Genomic DNA, 20,006 nt, shown 5'->3' with positions numbered 1-20,006 from the left:
CAGATGTCGAAAGGTCTCAATCAAGTGAATATGCAGGAGATGTTTCCTATGGTGGGAGAGTCTAAGACCAGAGGACACAGCCTCAGAATAGAGGGGCATCCTTTTAGAATGGAGATGAAAGGAATGTCTTTAGCCAAAGGGTAACGAGTCTGTGGAATCTGTTGCCACAGGTAGTGGTGGAGGCCAAGTCATTGGATACACTTAAGGCAGAGGTTGATAGGTTATTGATTAGTCAGGGCATGAAGGGTTGTAGGGAGAAGGCAGGAGAGTGGAGCTGATAGGGAAATGGGTCAACCACAATGAAATTGCACAGCAGACTCGATGGGCTAAATGGCCTGACGTCCTATATCTTATGGAATTCCTCTGCCAATAACTATTAAGAACTAAAACACAGCTTTATAGAACCGTAGTACTACTGGTAGTGTTCTTTTCTCTATATTTCAATTAAATACACAACTTGTTACTGTTTATCTTTTTTTTTATACCTTTTTAACTATTTCCATGAAACTTTGGCTAATAGGAACAGCCACTTAAATGGGCCAAAACACGACCCAATTAACTGGAATCCACTGTTTATATTTCTATTGCAACTTACAGATTAAAAAAATATATATTCCACCTCTACAAAACAACAAATTCACAACATGTGAGTGATATTAAACCTGATTCTGATCAGGACACTCTTTTACCAACCAGAGGTGGAATTGCTGGAGGCCTGACTCCCAACTATAATGGAGGTGCAGAATGCAGCTCACACATAACCAATGACCCTTCATCGCCCAGACACCCACCCACCAAACCACCCACACAGAAGGTTACAGTTCTCTTTGAAAGGCTGGATAAAAACAAACATAGGTCATCACTGGCCAGTAACAGCCACTAGTGACAGCAGGTTTAAAATACAATTAGCTACACAACCGTGGGTGGGTTTTAGCTAAGCAGAGGATGCTTGGATTCCACCTCTGGGGCGGGTGACGGGAGCAACAGACAGCCTCATGAGTGGGGCACGAACGAGAGAGACACAAGGAAACGCACACAGATAGACAGACAGACGAAGAACGTCCATTACCTTCTGGGGGAAGTAAATATCGTAGCAGGGATGTAATTCATGACGGCCACATAGACAAACTTCTCTGCGTCGTCAATGATGCTGAGGATGGACGTGAGATCATCGGTCCGGTTCTTTGGGCACAGAGCAGGCGGAGAGCTCTGGAAGGGAGAAGGGTGCAAGAGATTGCAGTCACAGTCTACTTGCTCGAGTATGCACAGGGTGCAATGAAAAGCTGACTTGCAGCGGCATCCCAGGCATTGAGAATTAGAGACACGGCCAGGGAAAACCCACAGCGGCCATACAAACTCCTTACTGGGATTGAACTCTGAACTCCGACACCTTGAACTCTAACAGCATTGCTCTAATCAATAAGTTACAGAGGCCCCCCCCCCCCCACCCCAAAAAAAATCTTATCAATCATTGACAATTGTTCCAAAGGGTAGAGGGGGAAGAGTGGAGGTCCACCTTGTCACAAGTGCGGAGTGGGAGAACGAAAAAGCTGCATCTTAATCACAGGGGCGTTGGGTTGTTCACCTCTCCACCCACAGGCCAGATCTGGTTTGCTCCTCCAGGGAACTCACCGAGAAGTAAACGCTAGCTGGAGTGTTGTTGAACTTCAGTTCCATGGGACTTTCTCTGTTGTAGGCCGTGGAGTAATTACTGGGCCAAGTGTGAGGGATGGTACCATTGGGCCCACCGATAATCCAGTATGCGTCAAAAATCTTCTCCAGGTCCTCGGCCAGACAGCTGCAGTTGTAGATGATGACGCCCAGCTCCTTCACCTGTTGACGGAAGAGAAAGACGAGGAGTTTGTGAACACGCAGCAGCCCCTCCCAAACAGCATCACCGCCTGTTCATGAGGGTTGGGTATGGAGAGGGAACACAGGGGGCAACATGGGCAGCAGTGGGGAGAGGGAAGGGCTCTAGGAGCATCAGTTTCACTGAGGATCTTACTCAGACAAGGCATCTAACACCCTCTGTCACCCACGGCACACCCCTCTAAAGGGCAGCAACCGTGCCCGTGTTGTGCCCTGCAAGCCTCAGCTTGGTGCTGGCATGCCTGGAGTTGTGCTCCAACCGACAGCCCTCCAGCCCGGAAACTGGGGTGGCCAGCCTGGAGGCAAATGACAGAAGTTGCCAGAGGTGGATCGGTGGGAGTGTATGCCGAAATGTGACCCGTACACCAAGCTGGGCTGCCCTGCCACAATCGCCTCTCTCTGGAGGTCCTTAAAGACTTGGAATCTCAGATCAAAGTCCCCCAGCCAGCTGACATTTCACGGTCTCTGACAAGTGCCGTCCTGTACCTGTGTCAGCGATCTCCAGTCCATGTTGGCGCTCCCAATGTACAAGTGTTTCTTATCCACAATCCAGAACTTGGTGTGCAGAACCCCCGTGGTCAGTCTGGGCATGTCCACCACCGTCACTTGGGCTCCTGCCAATGCATCAAACACACATTCACCCAACTGCACCTCCGTAGAGAAACACTGGAAACAGGAACAGGCACAGACCCCTCAGCCATCAACCTTCCCTGGTATTCAACACAATTGTTGTTGACCCACTACATTCCCACTCTCTTCCCAATATTCTCAATGCCTTTGGTGTCCGGAACACTCAAGCAGGCCCTTCAGCCCATCCTGTCCATGATGAACCTTTCCCTTTCGACACCCAGCCCACGTGCATGCAGTAGGCCAGTCCTTTTCCTCGCCATGTTAAATTTTTTGTCTACGCTTCCTCAGGAAAGCACCCAACATAATCAAGGACTCTTCCCACCTTGCCCCTCTTCTCTTCTTGCCTCTCCCATCAGATAGAAGATACAAAAGCTTGAGAACATGTACCACCAGATCAACTGTTATAAACCTGGACATTAAAGATGAACTCCTGATCGCTCAGTCTGCCTCATGACCTCTGCACTGTGATGTCCTCCATTTTCTCCTCGTGGCCCCTCCCTTCCACATGGCCTTTGCACAGTCATGTCTCCCAGGGCAGCACATTCTCTATAACCATTTCCCCTTTCGTACCACTGCCATGTACTGATCTATGGAATAATGTCTAGATGGCAGGCAAACAGAAAGCTTTTTGCTGTATCTTCATGCATCTAATAGTAATAAACCAATGACCATCATCTAATTGCTTCTTAAACATGGTCTGTCCACCTTAACAATATTCAGCGACTTGACCCCCCCCCCCCCCCCCCCCCCACCAACCGTCTACTTGTCAAAGCGTTGCAAACTCAGGCGCCCTTTCAAAATGCAACCTACTTAACCTCTCCTCATTCACAGAGTGGTGACCCACTGCCTCTACAGCAGGAGTTCCCAACCATGGCATAAAAACGGTTGGGAACTCCTGCTTTAAGACAAGCACAGGCTGTTCCTGGGTTCTGTCCCTGAGAACAGTCTGTAAACCAATTTTTCTGTAAATCAGACATGAAAAAAATCCCCCAAAATGAAGAAAAGAAGTCACAACCAAAGTAGTTTTATCTCCCCTTCCTGATGTACTATTTTGATATCGCACTGCACTGTTACCCATTTCTCTAGCTGACCATATGGTATCGCTCCACCTACACTTCCTATAATTCATTCATATCATGGACAAGCAACATTTCCAGTCAAGATCCTCCACCTGGATTGGATCTGCATTCAGCATACAGTGACGTCGATGACAGGCAGCACAGGGTCACGCACCCGGAAGGAGGAGGTCTGGTGAACTGGCCTGTCCCTTCCTGAACCACTGGCCAGGACTACTGGAGTCTCTCTACAGAGCCATTAGCCCCAACCCCCATTCTCCACCACAGGTCTGCAGTCCCCCAATCCAGCAACATTCTCCCACCTCCGACACACTCCGGTATCCCGGTCGCTCCCCAGTTTCCTCACCGCTTTGCTTCAGCAGATTAAGGTCGGCTAGAGTCTGCTCCTGGTTCGGCTTGCTGACAGCAACTCGGACTGAGAGCTTCCCAGATACTCTCTGTAGTTCCTTTAGTATGGCTTCCCCCTGAGGAGACAAGGCCACAGATCAGGAGGTTAGTGACAGGTGCAGACGGAATTCAGCACAGCATAGCACTTTCAACAAAAGGAATGAGAGGAGGTGGATGGAGCCAGTTGTGAGAGGCTGCAAGAAGAGAGATCTGGGTGGAAAATGTGTTCGCATCACGAAAGGAGACAGGACTGGTTAGCCCAAGACCCAACGGTACAGCAAGGAATTTATAGTAAACCCTACCCAGCACAACTACTGTCCCAGTAGGGCTCCACAGCACAGCGTGACGACCAAGAAGAGGTTTATTTGCCCTGATTGACCTGCCCCTGGGCCTGACCAAACTGCCCATGCAGTTGAGGGCCCTGCCCAAGCTGGGTAGACCCCCGGCATCCCTGAAAGATAAAAGGTGCTGGCTATGAGCGTGAAGGAAGTGCCGGACACTGCAGGGAATTCAATGGCTTCCCAGATCAGTATGGAATAATATTTTAATTTGGCTGAAGTTAGTCGGGTGCGACAGCTGTCAGCACAAATCTATCTTAGCTCAGGGTGTTGGGGCTCAGAGTTCAATTCCAATATGATCTGCAGGGAGCACCTGTTACGACCCCCTCCTAGTGCTTCTGTTTCCTTCCACATCCAAACTCGTTACCGGTCAGTAGGTTACGGTAATTGGTTATTGTAAATTACCGTGGGGAGTTAGGCCAGGGTTGCTGTATGGAGGGCCACGGGACTATTCCACACTGTTTCTCAATCAATCAATCAGTTTAGTTGTCATTGCAGCGTGAAACGATTTATTGAAGCACTTCCAATAAAGTTGCTTTTTTCTTTGAAACAGGCAGCAAAGTCAATGACGAGCAGAACAGGGTCACAGATGTGGGAGAAGGAGCGACGAGGTCTGGTGAACTGATGGTGCGGAGAGGCCATTTCCTATAGCGGGGGGCATGTCTAGGAACGCAGGCCACAGCTTCAGGACGAAGCAGAGGAGGAGGAATTTCTTTAGCCAGAGGGTGGTAAATCTGTGGAATTCATGACGACAGACAGCAGATGAGTCCATGTCATTCAGTATATTTAAAGCAGAAGTTGACATAGAACAATGTTGTGCTGACCATGCCATCTGCTCTGGAGACAACTTCCCCACCCCATCGCCCTCTACTTTTCTAAGCTCCACGTACCTATCCAAGAGACTCTTAAAAGACCCTACTGTATCAGCCTCCAACACCATTGCTGGCAGTGCATTCCATGCACTCACCAATCTGTGTGAAAAACTTCCCTCTATCACACCCCCCCCCCCAACCTCCTTCAAACTATGCCTCCTCACGTTAGCTATTCCAACCCTGGGAAAAAGCCTCTGACTATCCACATGATCAATGCCTCTCATCATCTTGTACACCTCTATCAGGTCACCTCTCATCCTCCGTCGCTCCAAGGAGAAAAGGCCAAGTTTACTCAGCCTGGAGGATATGTTCTTGAATAGTCAGGGAATTACAAGGAGATGGCAGGAGAATAGGGTTGAGAGGTACAATAAATCAGCCAGGAAGGAATGTTGCAGCAGACTCAATGGGCTGAATGGCCCAGTTTTGCTCCTACATCTTATGGATTAAGACCAAGTGACAATGAAGGACTAGCCACAAAGTAGCACGGTAATGTTGTGGTTAGCGTAACACTAATACAATGACACAGACTCGGGTTCAATTCTGTCGCTGTCTGTAAGGAGTTTGCACGTTCTCCCCATGAATGCGTGGGTTTCCTCCAAGTGCTCTGATTTCCTCCCACAGTCAAAAGACGTACAAGTCAGTAGATTATTTGGTCACATGGGTGTAACAAAGTGGCGCGAGCTCTCTGGGCTGGAAGTGCCTTTTACTGAGCTGAATCAATGAACTGAATGGGAACCTATAGGAGTTGTCAACTCCCAAATTTCTACAGATGTACCGTGGAGATCATTCCGACTGGCTGCATCACTGTCTGCTATGGACTGCATGGGATCAGAAAAGCTGCAGAAAGTTGTAAACTCAGACAAATCCATCAAGGACACTGGCCTTCCCAGCATCCAGGTCCCCGTCAAAAGGCAGCATCCACCAGGGAGGAGATTCAGGAGCCTGAAGAGCCACACTAAACATTTCAGGAACACGTCCTCCCCTCTGCCATCAGATTTCTGATGTGGATAATGAACCAGAACACTAGCTCTGAATGCTTTTTTTCTCCTTTCTTAATGCACTTTTTAATTAACTTATATATACACACACACACACACTTATTGTAACTTAGTTTTCTTTAAGATCATATACTGCAATGGACTGTCACTGCAACATTTTACGACGTATGCCAGTGATATCAAGCCTGATTCCGATTCCATTTCCCTTGCAGCTGCTGTCATTTTCCTTCCTGGAGCAGGGATGGCAGAGTTTGGGAAATGCCGTCCGAGTATCCGGGCAAGTAACTGCAGTGTGCTTTGAAGGCACGCCACTGCTCTGTGGCGGAGGGAGCGAACGCTTACGTGGACAGACGGGAGGCCTGCTCGGAAGATTGCTGTGCCCTCGACTTTCACGCGAGGTTCTGGGGTCGTATTCATCTGGCCACCTGGAGACTGTTGCAGCTCAGTCCTGTCCACGAGGGCGCGGTTCACCGCAAGTGGCCACTCACGTAATCAGGGCGGAGAAGGCGGCATTTAACACGCTGGCTTTCACCAAAGCGTCACACATTATACAGGTCACTCATGAGTTCGCGCTTGGCGTACTGTGTGCAGATTTGGACACCCTGTTATAGGACAAGCTGAAGAGGTACGGTGCATAAGAGATACGGTGCCTACAAAAAGTATCCAACACCTTGGAAATTTTCACGGTCTATAACACTGAATCACAGCGGATTTAATTTGGCTTTTTTGACACTGATCAACAGAAAATACTTTGTCAAAGTGAAAACAAATTTCTACATATTGGTCTAAATTTATTACAATTATTAAACACAAAGTAATTACTAACCCCACTCAAGTCAGTAATTAGTACAAGCACCTTTGGTAGCAATTATAGCTGAGTCTGTGTGGATGGGTCTCTATCAGCTTTGCACAGCTGGACACTGAAATTTTTCCCCATTCTTCTTTACAAGACTGCAGAAGCCCTGTTATGTTGCATGGGGATTGCAAGTGGACATCCGTTTTCAAGTCCAGCCACAAATTCTCAATTGGATTGAGGTCTGGACTCTGACTTGGCCATCAGGATATTAACTCTGTTGTTTTTAACCCATTCCTGTGTAACTTTGACTTTCTGTTTGAGACCATTATCTTGCTGGAAACAAATCTTCTCGCAAGTCAAGGTTTTCTTGCAGACTGCATCGGGTTTTCCTCCAGGATCTCCCTGTATTTTGCTGCATTCATTTTGCCCTCTACCTTCACAAGCCTTCCAGGGCCTGGGGCAGTGAAGCATCCCCACAGCACGATGCAGCCACCACCATGCTTCACAGCAGGGATGGTGTGGTATTGATGGTGTGCAGTGTTTGATTTACGCCACCGTCTGATGGCCAAAAAGCTCAATTTTGGTTTCATCAGACCATAGAACCTTCCTCCAGCTGACTTCAGAGTCTTCATATACCTTCTGACAAACTCCAGCTGAGATTTTATGTGAGTTTTTTCCAACAGTGGCTTTCTCTTTGCCACTCTCCCATAAAGCTGCGACTGGTGAAGCACCCGGGCAACAGTTGTTGTATGCGCAGTTTCTCCCATCTCAGCCTCTGAAGCTTGTAACTCCTCCAGAGTTATCGGGCCTCCCTCACTAGTCCCCTTCTTGCACAGTCACTCAGTTTTTGAGGACAGCCTGCTCCAGGCTGATTTACAGCTGTGCCATATTCTTTCCATTTCTTGATGACTGACTGAACTGTACTCCAAGGGATATTCAGTGACTTGGAAATTTTCCTGTATCCATCTCCTGACATGTGCTTTTCATCAACCTTTGCGTGGAGTTGCTTGGAGTGTTCTTTTGTCTTCATGGTGTAGTTTTTGCCAGGATAAACGACTCTCCAGTGATTGGACCTTCCAGATACAGGTGTATTTTTACTACAATCAATCGAAACACCTTGACTGCACACAGGTGATCTCCATTTAACTAATTATGTGACTTCGAAAACCAATTGGCTGCACCAGTGATGATTTGGTGTGTCATATTAAGGGGGGGGGGTGAATACTGATGCAATTATTTTGTATTTGTAATTGATTTAGATCACTTTGTAGAGATCTGTTTTCACTTTGACATGAAAGAGTATTTTTCTGTTGATCAGTGTCAAAAAAAGCCAAATCAAATCCACTGTGATTCAATGTTGTAAAACAATAAAACATGAAAACTCCCAATGGGGGGGGGGGAATACTCTTTATAGGCACTCTACATGACGATGCTATCTGGACTAGAGAGTTGGAGTTACAGAGAGTGGTTGGCCACACTATCTTATTCCCTGGAGTATAGGAGAATGAGGGATGTTTGTAAACTCATGAGGGAATGGATAAGATGGAACCACAGGGTTTTCCCTAGGCTTGGGGAGACCAAAACTAGAGCACAGATACAAGATAAGATGAGAGGTAACAGGAGAGTAGCTGGAATGAGCTGCCAGGTTCACAGCAGGTACAACTGCGATGTTTAACATGGATTTGAAGAGGTATATGAAGGAAGGTGAGTTCAAGGGTTATGGGACAAATGCAGGCAGCTCAGACTAGCAGGGAGAATGCTGTGGTGAAATGGGCTGAAGGGCCTGTTATCATGTTAAATTCATCTATGACCAAGGGTGGCCCGTGCATCATTCCGGACTCCCATCTGCCCGTGAAGAGGTCAGTGATGGGTTACAGGCAGAGGTTACCGACTGAGCATCTCCTGACCCACCTGCCTGGCTGTGGGCTCTTCTGTCCTCGTGTCGTTGTTTCTCATGGTCCAGTAGAAGGAGGCGATGTCAACGCTGCTCCCAGCACTGCTCAACAGCTTCATCCAGCCATCAGAAATGGAGGGATTCCTGGTGAAATTGGGATCAAAGTGCATCCCTTCTGGAATGCTTTCGACAAGGGTGAGACTGGGAACAGAAGAATGATCTTCAGTAGGTGGAACTTGAACAAAAAAAAAATTTGTTACAACAAAATCTCTCCCCATCACTACATTTGGCTGACACCCCCTCACAGAAGTGGCATTAGGTAATGGGTGGGACCTGGAAGCTAGGGCTGTAATATTCCCCCCTCCCCCACCGATCCCAGTCACACCGAGAGGCAGGGAAACCTTATTAATGCAACCTTCCTTAATGTCATTTCCAGCATGATAGAAAATTGTTACTCCGGGTCCAATGCAGCACAAAAAAACACAACACAATAATTTTTTAAAAAATCAATACATATAGGATAGCTTATATAGATTGACTGTATTGATTATAGCTTATATAGATTGATTGTATGTCCATGAAGTGACGCTAGGTACAGGAGAGCCCGTACACAAGGCGACTCTGACGGGAAATGATAAAGTAGTGGTGGAGGGGTGGGTTAGTGGGTGGAGGTGTTGACCAGCTTGGGGAAAGTTACTGTTTTTGAGCCTGGTGGTCCTGGAGTGGATACCCCATATCCTCCCCGATGGGAGTGGGAATTAGTCCGTTCCTTAATCGTTCACAGATCTGGCACTGTCTATACAGAAGGAATGTAGTCCAGATAATCAGAAGAGGCTGCTATGTCTCATGGGGAAAGGCTGAGTGAGCCAGGGCTTTTCTCTCTGAAGCAGAGGAGGATGAAAGGTGACCTGATAGAGGCGTACAAGATAGCAGGAACAGACCAGGTGGGCAGCCAGACTTAATTCCCAGTATGAAAATGGCTTTTACAAGGGGGAATAAAGAGATCGGAGGAAAGCATAGTGGGGAAAGACTGTCAGAGGCAAGTTCTTTGTGCAGAGAGTGCTGAGTGCATGGAACACCCCTGGGCTGGTGGTAGAGGTAGACACATCAGGGGCATTTAAGAAACACTTAGACGGCACATAGGTGACAGAAAAATGGAGGTCTATGCAAGAGGAAACGGTTAGATTGACCTTAAAGCAAGAGATCGGCACAACATTGTGGGCCGAAGGACATATATCCAGATGAAGTGTTCTATGTTAGTGGCACAAATGAAAAGTTAAGCAGCCAAACCCTGTTAGCATTAATGCTTCACAGAATAAATCTTTATTAAGGACAGAACTTGACTTCTACTGGAATGACATCTCATATCTGACACTGAAAACATCTGCTTGAAACTACACTTAGAACCACTTTATCAGGTATACCTGCTCGTTAATGCAAATACCCAATCAGCCAATCATGTGGCAGCAACTCAGTGCATGAAAGCATGCAGACGTGGTCAAGAGGTTCAGTTGTCGTTCAGACCAAAATTCAGAATGGGGGAAGAAATGTGATCTAAGTGACTTTGACCATGGAATGATTGTTGGTGCCAGATGGGGTGGTTTGAGTATCTCAGAAACTGCTCACCTCCTGGGATTTTCATGAACAGTCTCGAGAGTTTAAAGAGAATGGTGTGAAAACAAAAAATATCCAGTGAGTACCGTTCTGTGGGACAAAACATCTTGCAATGAGAGGTCGGAGGAGCTGACAGTAACTCAAATAACCACACATTACAACAGTGATGTGCAGAAGCGCATCTCTGAATGCACAGCATGTCAAACCGAGAAGTGGACGGGCTACAGCAGCAGGAGACCACAGACATACACTCAGTGGCCACTTTATTAGCTGAAACAAGTAAATTTGCTACAACAGGCATATCACTGCCAACACCACAGAATGCACCCAGGACCAATCTGTTCCCCGGGATACCAGCAGGAGATGATGGGTTTTGACACTCCTCCCTCCCCCAACCCTCCGGATAGTTGGAGAAACCACTGCAGCCCGGCATTGCCAAGGCTAACCTCAGGAGCCTGCCTCCACCCCGCCGGGTGCCAGAGCCCGCTATCCCATCGGTACCTGCAGGAGTCAATGCAAGCCCTGGTCCGGTCCTCGTCCGGCCGTAGTGCTCCGCCCTGCGTCCGAGCCGTGTGGCTGACTCGCTGGTTGAGGGGGAAGAGCAGCAGCTGTACCAGCATCAGGAGGACGAGGATGAGGATGACAGACAGCACCATGGCCGCCTCTCGGTAGATCTGAAGCAGGAAGGTTCATACTCAGTGTGGGTTTAAAACAGCAACCCCACACCGCCACCCAACAATCTGTCCACAAACCCCTCCAACACGGGCCCTTCCAGTAAAAGCAAGGCACAGGGCAGATTCTGATCATGCAGAACCCTTGGACTCTGGCTGCTGCAGACCAGCAGATGTCCCGGACTGTTAGATGTTGCTTCCACTAATATCGATTGTTATACTGCTGAAACTACCCTGCCTGGTTGCAACATGCTCTGCTGTGGTAATTCCAACGTGCAAGAACATAGGAAGCTGTAGAGTAATGGACTCAGCTCAATACATCACGGGCACCTCCCTCCCCCACCATCGGTAGCATCTACAGGAGCTGTCAAAGAACCCCAGCATCTCACAGCACCATCAGGCAGGAGGTACAGTAGCCTGAAGTCCTGCCAGATTCAAGTTCGAGAACAGCTGCTTCCCTTTAACCATTCAGTTCTTGAACCAACCTGCACAACCCTATTCTCTACCCCAAGTACAGCAGCACTATGTCACTTTGCATTACAATTTGGTCCTATTGTGTTCTTTCGTGTATAACTGTTGTTATTAATTTAGCGCTTTCTTGTAAATGTTGTTTATCTGAACCTACGTTTGCAGCCTCTGACGCTGCTGCAAATAACTTTTTAATCACGGTGTGTACGTGCATGACAATAAACTCTATTTTGACACACTAGCATTCTGACTGGACCCCCACCACTCACTTTCAGCACCTGCCCCAAGAGCAGGACAGACCTATACCCATCCCCCTCACCCCTGGTAACAGACCTTCCCAACCTCGGGGATGTGTTGGAGGTTGGACCCGTACCTTGTGCAGTCCTGGGGTCGGTGGAGTGCAGCCTACACTCCCACTGGGTGATGGTAAAGATGGCTTCATCTACAGGGAGAAAGGAGGTCATGGTCAGAAGGAGCTAACACAACAATGTCAATGCGAAAGGATAGAAATGTTCGTCAGAGAAGTACTGCACAGAAACAGGCCTTTTGGCCCATCTAGTCCTTGCCAAACCATCTAACCTGCCTACTCCCATTGACCTGCGCCAGGCCCCAAGCACTTCATATCCCCAACATCCGCGTACCCATCTACACTTCTCTTAAATGTTGAAATCGAGCTCGCACGCACCATTTGTGCTGGCAGTTTGCTCCCCATTCTCACGACTCCCTGAATGAAGCTGTTTCCCCTCGTTCCCCTTAAAAATTTCAACTTTCACCCTTAACCCATGATCTCTAGTTGTAGTCCCACCCAACTTCAGTAGAAAAAGCCTGCTTACATTTACCCTATTTATACCCTTATAATTTTGCATACCTCTATCAAATCTCCTCTCAGTACAGAACCAAGGATCTAGCAGGAATGAGAATCGAGTACGATAAATATTGATCATAAACTGGCCCTGGAGATGCCGATGAGACCAGGCCCAGTCCCGTGACACTTAGCTACCCCCAGCACAGTGTCAGGGACGCAATTACCTTCTGGTGGATCAGCTGTAGCCTCATGTTGTTATTGCACAGGACTGGAGCTCAGTCACGTACCTGCAGAAAGGGACAAGGTGGGGCATTAGTGAGGAAGGGAAAGAAAGGCAGGACCACACACCCAGCAAGTTACTGAACAGAATACAGACCTTTCCATCTGTTTTCCCCACTTGCCCCAAGCTGTCACTCTGGATTTAAAAATATTTTTTCTCGTATCCAATTCCCTTATTTAGTTAGTGATATTTGTTGAGGTACAGCACAGAACAGGCCCTTCTGGCCCTTTGAGTCACATTGCCTAGCAACCCCCGATTTAACCCGGGCCTAATAACAGGACAACTTACAACGACCAATTAACCTACCAACCGGTACGTCTTTGGACCGCCGGAGAATCCGGAGAAAATCTATCCGCTTCACGAGGAGAACATACAAACTCCTTACAGATGGTACGAGAAATGAATTCAAACTTCAACACCCCAAGCTGTAGTGGTGTTGTGCTAACTGTCACACTACCAGAACTAGAGGTCACTGGTTAATCGATCTCTAGACCACAAAAGTCAGCACTGGTTTCTTACTTCGTTATCTCCGGGCCACTCAGACAGTGCCTGTCGATTAAAACCCCCTCAGCATCTCGCTGCCCTGACCTTCTCTGCCGAGAGGTGGATTGCCCCAGCCCTGCCGAGGGACTGCTCTTTCCCAGCCGGTGCTGCTTAATAGATGCCACGGCTCCCATACAGCACTAGAGACCCAGGTTCAACCTGGACTCGGACACTGTTGTCACGACGTCCTGTCTACAACCACGTGGGTTTCCTTCTGCATCCCCGAGACGCTGGGGCTGGTGGGTTAATTGACGCTGCAAATTGCCCCCAGTGTGCGGGTGTACGGAAGAATCTGGGGGGGGGGGGGGGAGAGAGTTGATGGGAACATGGGGAGAATAAATAAAAATATTTACAGTGAATTCAAGGCAGTTTAGTGTCATTTCCTGTACACAAATGTAAAGGAGAATGAAATCATTGATAATCCGGATCCAATGCAGCAGGAAAGACTAAGATAACAGTCATAAAAAAAAACAATAAACACTCAAAATTAAAGTAAAAATCTAGAAGATAAAGGAATGGTGGGGGTGTGGAGGGGTGGGTCAGTGGGTGTTTGGGGGGTGTGGAGGGGTGGGTCAGTGGGTGGTTGGGGGGGTGTGGAGGGGTGGGTCAGTGGGTGGTTGGGGATGTGTGGAGGGTGGGTTAGTGGGTGGTTGGGGATGTGTGGAGGGTGGGTTAGTGGGTGTTTGGGGATGTGTGGAGGGTGGGTTAGTGGGTGGTTGGGGGGTGTGAGGGGTGGGTCTGTGGGTGTTTGGGGGGGTGTGGAGGGGTGGGTCAGTGGGTGGTTGGGGATGTGTGGAGGGTGGGTCAGTGGGTGGTTGGGGGGTGTGGAAGGGTGGGTCAGTGGGTGGTTGGGGATGTGGAGGGTGGGTTAGTGGGTGGTTGGGGATGTGTGGAGGGTGGGTTAGTGGGTGGTTGGGGGTGTGGAGGGTGGGTTAGTGGGTGGTTGGGGATGTGTGGAGGGTGGGTTAGTGGGTGTTTGGGGATGTGTGGAGGGTGGGTCTGTGGGTGGTTGGGGGGTGTGGAAGGGTGGGTCAGTGGGTGGTTGGGGGGGTGTGGAAGGGTGGGTCAGTGGGTGGTTGGTGGGGTGTGGAGGGGTGGGTTAGTGGGTGGTTGGGGGGGGTGTGGAGGGGTGGTTGGGGGGTGTGGAGGGTGGGGTTACTGGGTAGTGAGGGGGTGTGGAGTGTGGGTTAGTGGGTGGTTGGGGGTGTGGAGGGTGGGTTAGTGGTGGTTGGGGATGTGTGGAGGGTGGGTTAGTGGGTGTTTGGGGGGGGTGTGGAGGGGTGGGTCTGTGGGTGGTTGGGGGGTGTGGAGGGGTGGTTGGGGGGTGTGGAGGGGTGGGTCAGTGGGTGTTTGGGGATGTGTGGAGGGTGGGTTAGTGGGTGGTTGGGGGTGTGGAGGGGGTGGGTCTGTGGGTGTTTGGGGGGTGTGGAGGGGTGGGTCAGTGGGTGGTTGGGGATGTGTGGAGGAGTGGGGTTAGTGGGTGTTTGGGGATGTGTGGAGGGTGGGTCTGTGGGTGTTTGGGGGGTGTGGAGGGTGGGTCAGTGGGTGGTTGGGGGGTGTGGAGGGGTGGGGTCAGTGGGTGGTTGGGGGGTGTGGAAGGGTGGGTCAGTGGGTGGTTGGTGGGTGTGGAGGGGGTGGGTTAGTGGGTGGTTGGGGGGTGTGGAGGGGTGGTTGGGGGGTGTGGAGGGTGGGTTACTGGGTAGTGAGGGGGTGTGGAGTGTGGTTAGTGGGTGGTTGGGGGTGTGGAGGGGTGGGTCAGTGGGTGGTTGGGGATGTGTGGAGGGTGGGTCAGTGGGTGGTTGGGGGGTGTGGAAGGGTGGGTCAGTGGGTGGTTGGGGATGTGTGGAGGGGTGGGTTAGTGGGTGTTTGGGGGGTGTGGAAGGGTGGGTCAGTGGGTGGTTGGGGGGGTGTGGAGCGGTGGGTCAGTGGGTGTTTGGGGGGTGTGGAAGGGTGGGTCAGTGGGTGGTTGGGGATGTGTGGAGGGGTGGGTTAGTGGGTGTTTGGGGGGTGTGGAAGGGTGGGTCAGTGGGTGGTTGGGGGGGTGTGGAAGGGTGGGTCAGTGGGTGGTTGGGGGATGTGTGGAGGGTGGGTTAGTGGGTGGTTGGGGGGTGTGGAAGGGTGGGTCAGTGGGTGGTTGGGGGGTGTGGAGGGTGGGTTAGTGGGGTGGTTGGGGGGTGTGGAAGGGTGGGTCAGTGGGTGGTTGGGGGGTGTGGAAGGGTGGGGTCAGGGGGTGTTTGGGGGGTGTGGAGGGGTGGGGTCAGTGGGTGGTTGGGGGGGTGTGGAAGGGTGGGTCAGTGGGTGGTTGGGGATGTGTGGAGGGGTGGGTTAGTGGGTGTTTGGGGGGTGTGGAAGGGTGGGGTCAGTGGGTGGTTGGGGGGTGTGGAAGGGTGGGTCAGTGGGTGGTTGGGGATGTGTGGAGGGTGGGTTAGTGGGTGGTTGGGGGGTGTGGAAGGGTGGGGTCAGTGGGTGGTTGGGGGGTGTGGAGGGTGGGTTAGTGGGTGGTTGGGGGGTGTGGAAGGGTGGGTCAGTGGTTGGTTGGGGGGTGTGGAAGGGTGGGTCAGGGGGTGTTTGGGGGGGTGTGGAGGGGTGGGTCAGTGGGTGGTTGGGGGGTGTGGAAGGGTGGGTCAGTGGGTGGTTGGGGGGTGTGGAAGGGTGGGTCAGGGGGTGGTTGGGGGGTGTGGAGGGTGGGTCAGTGGGTGGTTGGGGGGTGTGGAAGGGTGGGTCAGTGGGTGGTTGGGGATGTGTGGAGGGTGGGTTAGTGGGTGTTTGGGGATGTGTGGAGGGTGGGTTAGTGGGTGTTTGGGGATGTGTGGAGGGTGGGTCTGTGGGTGTTTGGGGGGTGTGGAGGGTGGGTCAGTGGGTGGTTGGGGGGTGTGGAGGGGTGGGTCAGTGGGTGGTTGGGGGGGTGTGGAAGGGTGGGTCAGTGGGTGGTTGGTGGGTGTGGAGGGGTGGGTTAGTGGGTGGTTGGGGGGTGTGGAGGGGTGGTTGGGGGGTGTGGAGGGTGGGTTACTGGGTAGTGAGGGGGGTGGTAGAGTGTGGTTAGTGGGTGTTGGGGGTGTGGAGGGTGGGTTAGTGGGTGTTTGGGGATGTGTGGAGGGTGGGTCTGTGGGTGTTTGGGGGGTGTGGAGGGTGGGTCAGTGGGTGGTTGGGGATGTGTGGAGGGTGGGTCTGTGGGTGTTTGGGGGGTGTGGAGGGTGGGTCAGTGGGTGGTTGGGGGGTGTGGAGGGGTGGGTTAGTGGGTGGTTGGGGGGTGTGGAGGGGTGGGTTACTGGGTGGTTGGTGGGGTGTGGAGGGGTGGGTCTGTGGGTGTTTGGGGGGTGTGGAGGGTGGGTTACTGGGTAGTGAGGGGGTGTGGAGTGTGGTTAGTGGGTGGTGAGGGTGTGTGGAGGGTGGGTCTGTGGGTGTTTGGGGGGGTGTGGAGGGGTGGGTCAGTGGGTGTTTGGGGGGTGTGGAGGGGTGGGTCTGTGGGTGCTTGGGGGGTGTGGAGCGGGTGGGTCAGTGGGTGTTTGGGGGGTGTGGAGCGGTGGGTCAGTGGGTGATTGGGGGTGTGGAGGGGTGGGTCAGTGGGTGATTGGGGGTGTGGAGGAGTGGGTCAGTGGGTGATTGGGGGTGTGGAGGAGTGGGTCAGGGGGTGATTGGGGGTGTGGAGGAGTGGGTTACTGGGTGTTTGGGGGGGTTGTGGAGGGTGGGTTACTGGGTGTTTGGGGGGTGTGGAGGGTGGGTTACTGGGTGTTTGGGGGGTGTGGAGGGTGGGTTACTGGGTGGTTGGGGGGTGTGGAGGGGTGGGTTTAGTGGGTGGTTGGGGGTGTGTACTGGGTGGGTTGGGGTGGGTGTTACTGGGTGGTTGGGGGGTGTGTTACTGGGTGGTTGGGGGGTGTGGAGGGTGGGTTACTGGGTAGTGAGGGGGTGTGGAGTGTGGTTAGTGGGTGGTGAGGGTGTGTGGAGGGTGGGGTCTGTGGGTGTTTGGGGGGTGTGGAGGGTGGTCTGTGGGTGTTTGGAGGGTGTGGAGGGTGGGTCTGTGGGTGCTTGGGGGGTGTGGAGCGGTGGTTAGTGGGTGGTTGGGGGTGTGTACTGGTTGGTTGGGGGTGTGTTACTGGGTGGTTGGGGGTGTGTTACTGGGTGGTTGGGGGTGTGGAGGGGTGGGTTACAGGGTGATTGGGGGTGTGGAGGGGTGGGTCAGTGGGTGGCTGGGGGGGTGTGGAGGGGTGGGGTCAGTGGGTGATTGGGGGGTGTGGAGGGGTGGGTCAGTGGGTGGCTGGGGGGTGTGGAGGGGTGGTTGGGGGGTGTGGAGGGGTGGGTCTGTGGGTGGTTGGTGGGTGTGGAGGGGTGGGTCAGTGGGGTGGTTGGGGAGTGTGGAGGGGTGGTTGGGGGGTGTGGAGGGGTGGGTCAGTGGGTGGTTGGGGGGTGTGGAGGGGTGGGTTAGTGGGTGGTTGGGGGGTGTGGAGGGGGTGGGTTAGTAGGTGGAGGTGTTGATCGGCCTTACTGATTGGGGAAAGGAACTGGTTTTGAGTCTGGTGGTCCTGGAGTGGATGCTACACAGTCTCCTCCCTGATGGGAGTGGGACAAACTGTCTATGAGGAAGGTGGGTGGGACCCTTCGTGATGTCACTGGCCCCTTTTCTGTGTATACGTTTACACGATGGCGGGTAGACTGATACCAGGGATGTGCTCAGCACTTCTGACAGATGGTTTGCTCTGCAGACTTGAGTCAGCGTCAGAGAACACCACAAGCACAGAACATCTAGTCAATGCTGAATCTATTATTCTGCCTCGTCCCTTCGATGCTCAGCTGGAACATAGCCCTCCATACCCCGGTAAGCCACGTACTTAGCCAAATCTCCCTTAAATGTTGAAATCAAATCCACATCCCCCACTTCTGCTGGCAGCTTGTTCCACACTCTCACCACCCTCTGAGTGAGGAAGTTCCCCTCAGGTTATTTCACCTTTCACCCTTAACCCATGACCTCCAGTTCAAGTCTCACCCAAACACAGCCTGCTTGCATTTATCCCTTGTCGCTCTCATAATTTTGTGTACTTCTATCAAATCTCCCCATATTCACCCAAGTTCCAGGGAATAAAGTCCTAACCTATTTGACCTTTCCCTAGAACTCAGGCCCTCAAGTACCAGCAAAATCCCTTGCTGGCCACCGTGTCCATGCTCTGTGACCCAAGCCACAATCTGGGCCTAGATGGGGCCCCACCTACTTTTTTCTGGAAGTTTAAACACAAATTCTATGCACCTTCCCTCGCCAAAGAACTTGTTAAAACTACTCCAATGAGTAACACTCCGCTCTGCCCCAGGCTTCACAATCTGCAGCAGTTAGCATGTCACTATTCGGCCTGTCGGGAAGCGGCCCTGGTCGAGGGGAGTGCCTGGTGTGAAAAGTGCTAGTCTTTGGCTCGAGAGTCTTCGGCGAGGAGACTACGCCAGGCACAATTGCAGAGGGTGAAGACATGACCGCTAAGCTGATTCAGTGTGCTACGTGCATGATGTGGGAGGTCAGGGACACTGATGGTGCCCCCGGCTGCTACAGCTGTGGAAAGTGTGTCCAGATTCAGCTTCTGAAGGAGCACTGAAGAAAGAACTGGATGACCTCAGGTTTATCCGCGAAAACGAGGGTTTTCTGGACAGGACCTACAGTGAGGTCGTTACACCGAGGATACCGGAGAGAGAAAGGGGGCGACGATGAGGAAGGAAAGGATGCTTGAAGTACAGGAGACCCCGGGGGATGTACCTCTCATAAAGAGGTTCACCTTCTTGGAAGCTGTCAGGACAGAAGATAATGCCAGTCTGAGAGGCGGACAGGTCTGCGAGCCGAAAATTGGTGCAGAAGCAGAGCCGAGGAGTCAGACATCAGGAAGAGCCGTTGTAGTAGGGGACTCCATAGTAAGAGGTACGGAAAGGGGTTTCTGCGGCAACAGGCGAGATTTAAGGATGGTGTGTTGCCTCCCTGGTGCTAGGATCCAGGACATCATGGACCGATTGCAGGGAATCCTCAAGGGTGAAGGTGAACAGCCGGAAGTGGTAGTGCATGTCGGCACAAATGACATCGGGAAGAAGAGGAAGGACATTCTTCAGCGGGGACTTCAGAGAACTCGGAAAAAAGGCTGAAAAGTAGGACTTCCAGGGTGGTTATCTCCGGTTTGCTTCCAGTTCCTCGTGCTGGAGAGGGCAGGAACAGGGAGATAATGGATCTGAATGTGTGGCTAAGGAACTGGTGCAGGAAGCAAGGATTTACATTCTTGGACCACTGGGATCTGTTTTGGGGTAGGGATGAATTGTACAAAGGGGACGGGTTGCACGTTAATAGGCGGAGGACCAGCATTCTGGCAGACAGGTTTGCCACTGCAACACGAATGTGTTTAAACTAAGTAGTGGGGGGGAGGGGATGAACTGGAAATATAAGGATGGAGTTAAAGGGAAAGTGAAAATAAGAAAAGTTAAAAAGGACAGCAGAATCAATAGAGTAGAAAGCTCAAGAAGAGTTCATACAGTATGGCCAAGTGAAATAGGAATTGATATGAAAGGAGACGGAAGTACCGAATTAAAAGTATTATATATGAATGCACGAAGTATAAGGAATAAAGTAGAAGAGCTTGAGGCTCAGTTGGAAATTGGCAAGTACGATGTTGTTGGAATAACTGAGACATGGCTTCAAGCAGACAGGGCCTGGAAAATGAATATTCAAGGTTATACATCTTATCAAAAGGACAGACTGACTTGCAGAGGGGTTGGGGTGGCTCTGTTGGTGAGGAATGATATTCA

General features: G+C 51.4%; 1 protein-coding gene across 3 annotated transcripts in view; it reads right to left on the bottom strand.

Moving 5' to 3' along the window:
* The window catches only part of LOC140716366 (5'-3' exonuclease PLD3-like), a 59,660-nt gene that overhangs the window by 22,163 nt on the left and 17,491 nt on the right, over positions 1-20,006 (bottom strand). For all 3 annotated transcript variants that reach the window (XM_073029033.1, XM_073029031.1, XM_073029032.1), the window contains exons 2-9: positions 12,643-12,705; positions 11,987-12,055; positions 10,976-11,148; positions 8,878-9,061; positions 3,922-4,039; positions 2,356-2,483; positions 1,633-1,833; positions 1,070-1,209 (exon numbers count right to left, since the gene is read on the bottom strand). In XM_073029033.1, coding sequence (XP_072885134.1) covers positions 1,070-1,209; positions 1,633-1,833; positions 2,356-2,483; positions 3,922-4,039; positions 8,878-9,061; positions 10,976-11,148; positions 11,987-12,055; positions 12,643-12,669 — 1,040 coding nt within the window. In that variant the 5' untranslated portion in view covers positions 12,670-12,705. The remainder of the gene's footprint in view (positions 1-1,069; positions 1,210-1,632; positions 1,834-2,355; positions 2,484-3,921; positions 4,040-8,877; positions 9,062-10,975; positions 11,149-11,986; positions 12,056-12,642; positions 12,706-20,006) is intronic.

This window comes from Hemitrygon akajei, chromosome 25 (genome assembly GCF_048418815.1).
Source record: "Hemitrygon akajei chromosome 25, sHemAka1.3, whole genome shotgun sequence".
NCBI classification, from domain to species: Eukaryota; Metazoa; Chordata; class Chondrichthyes; order Myliobatiformes; family Dasyatidae; genus Hemitrygon; species Hemitrygon akajei.
This window is presented reverse-complemented; position numbering and strand designations above follow the sequence as displayed.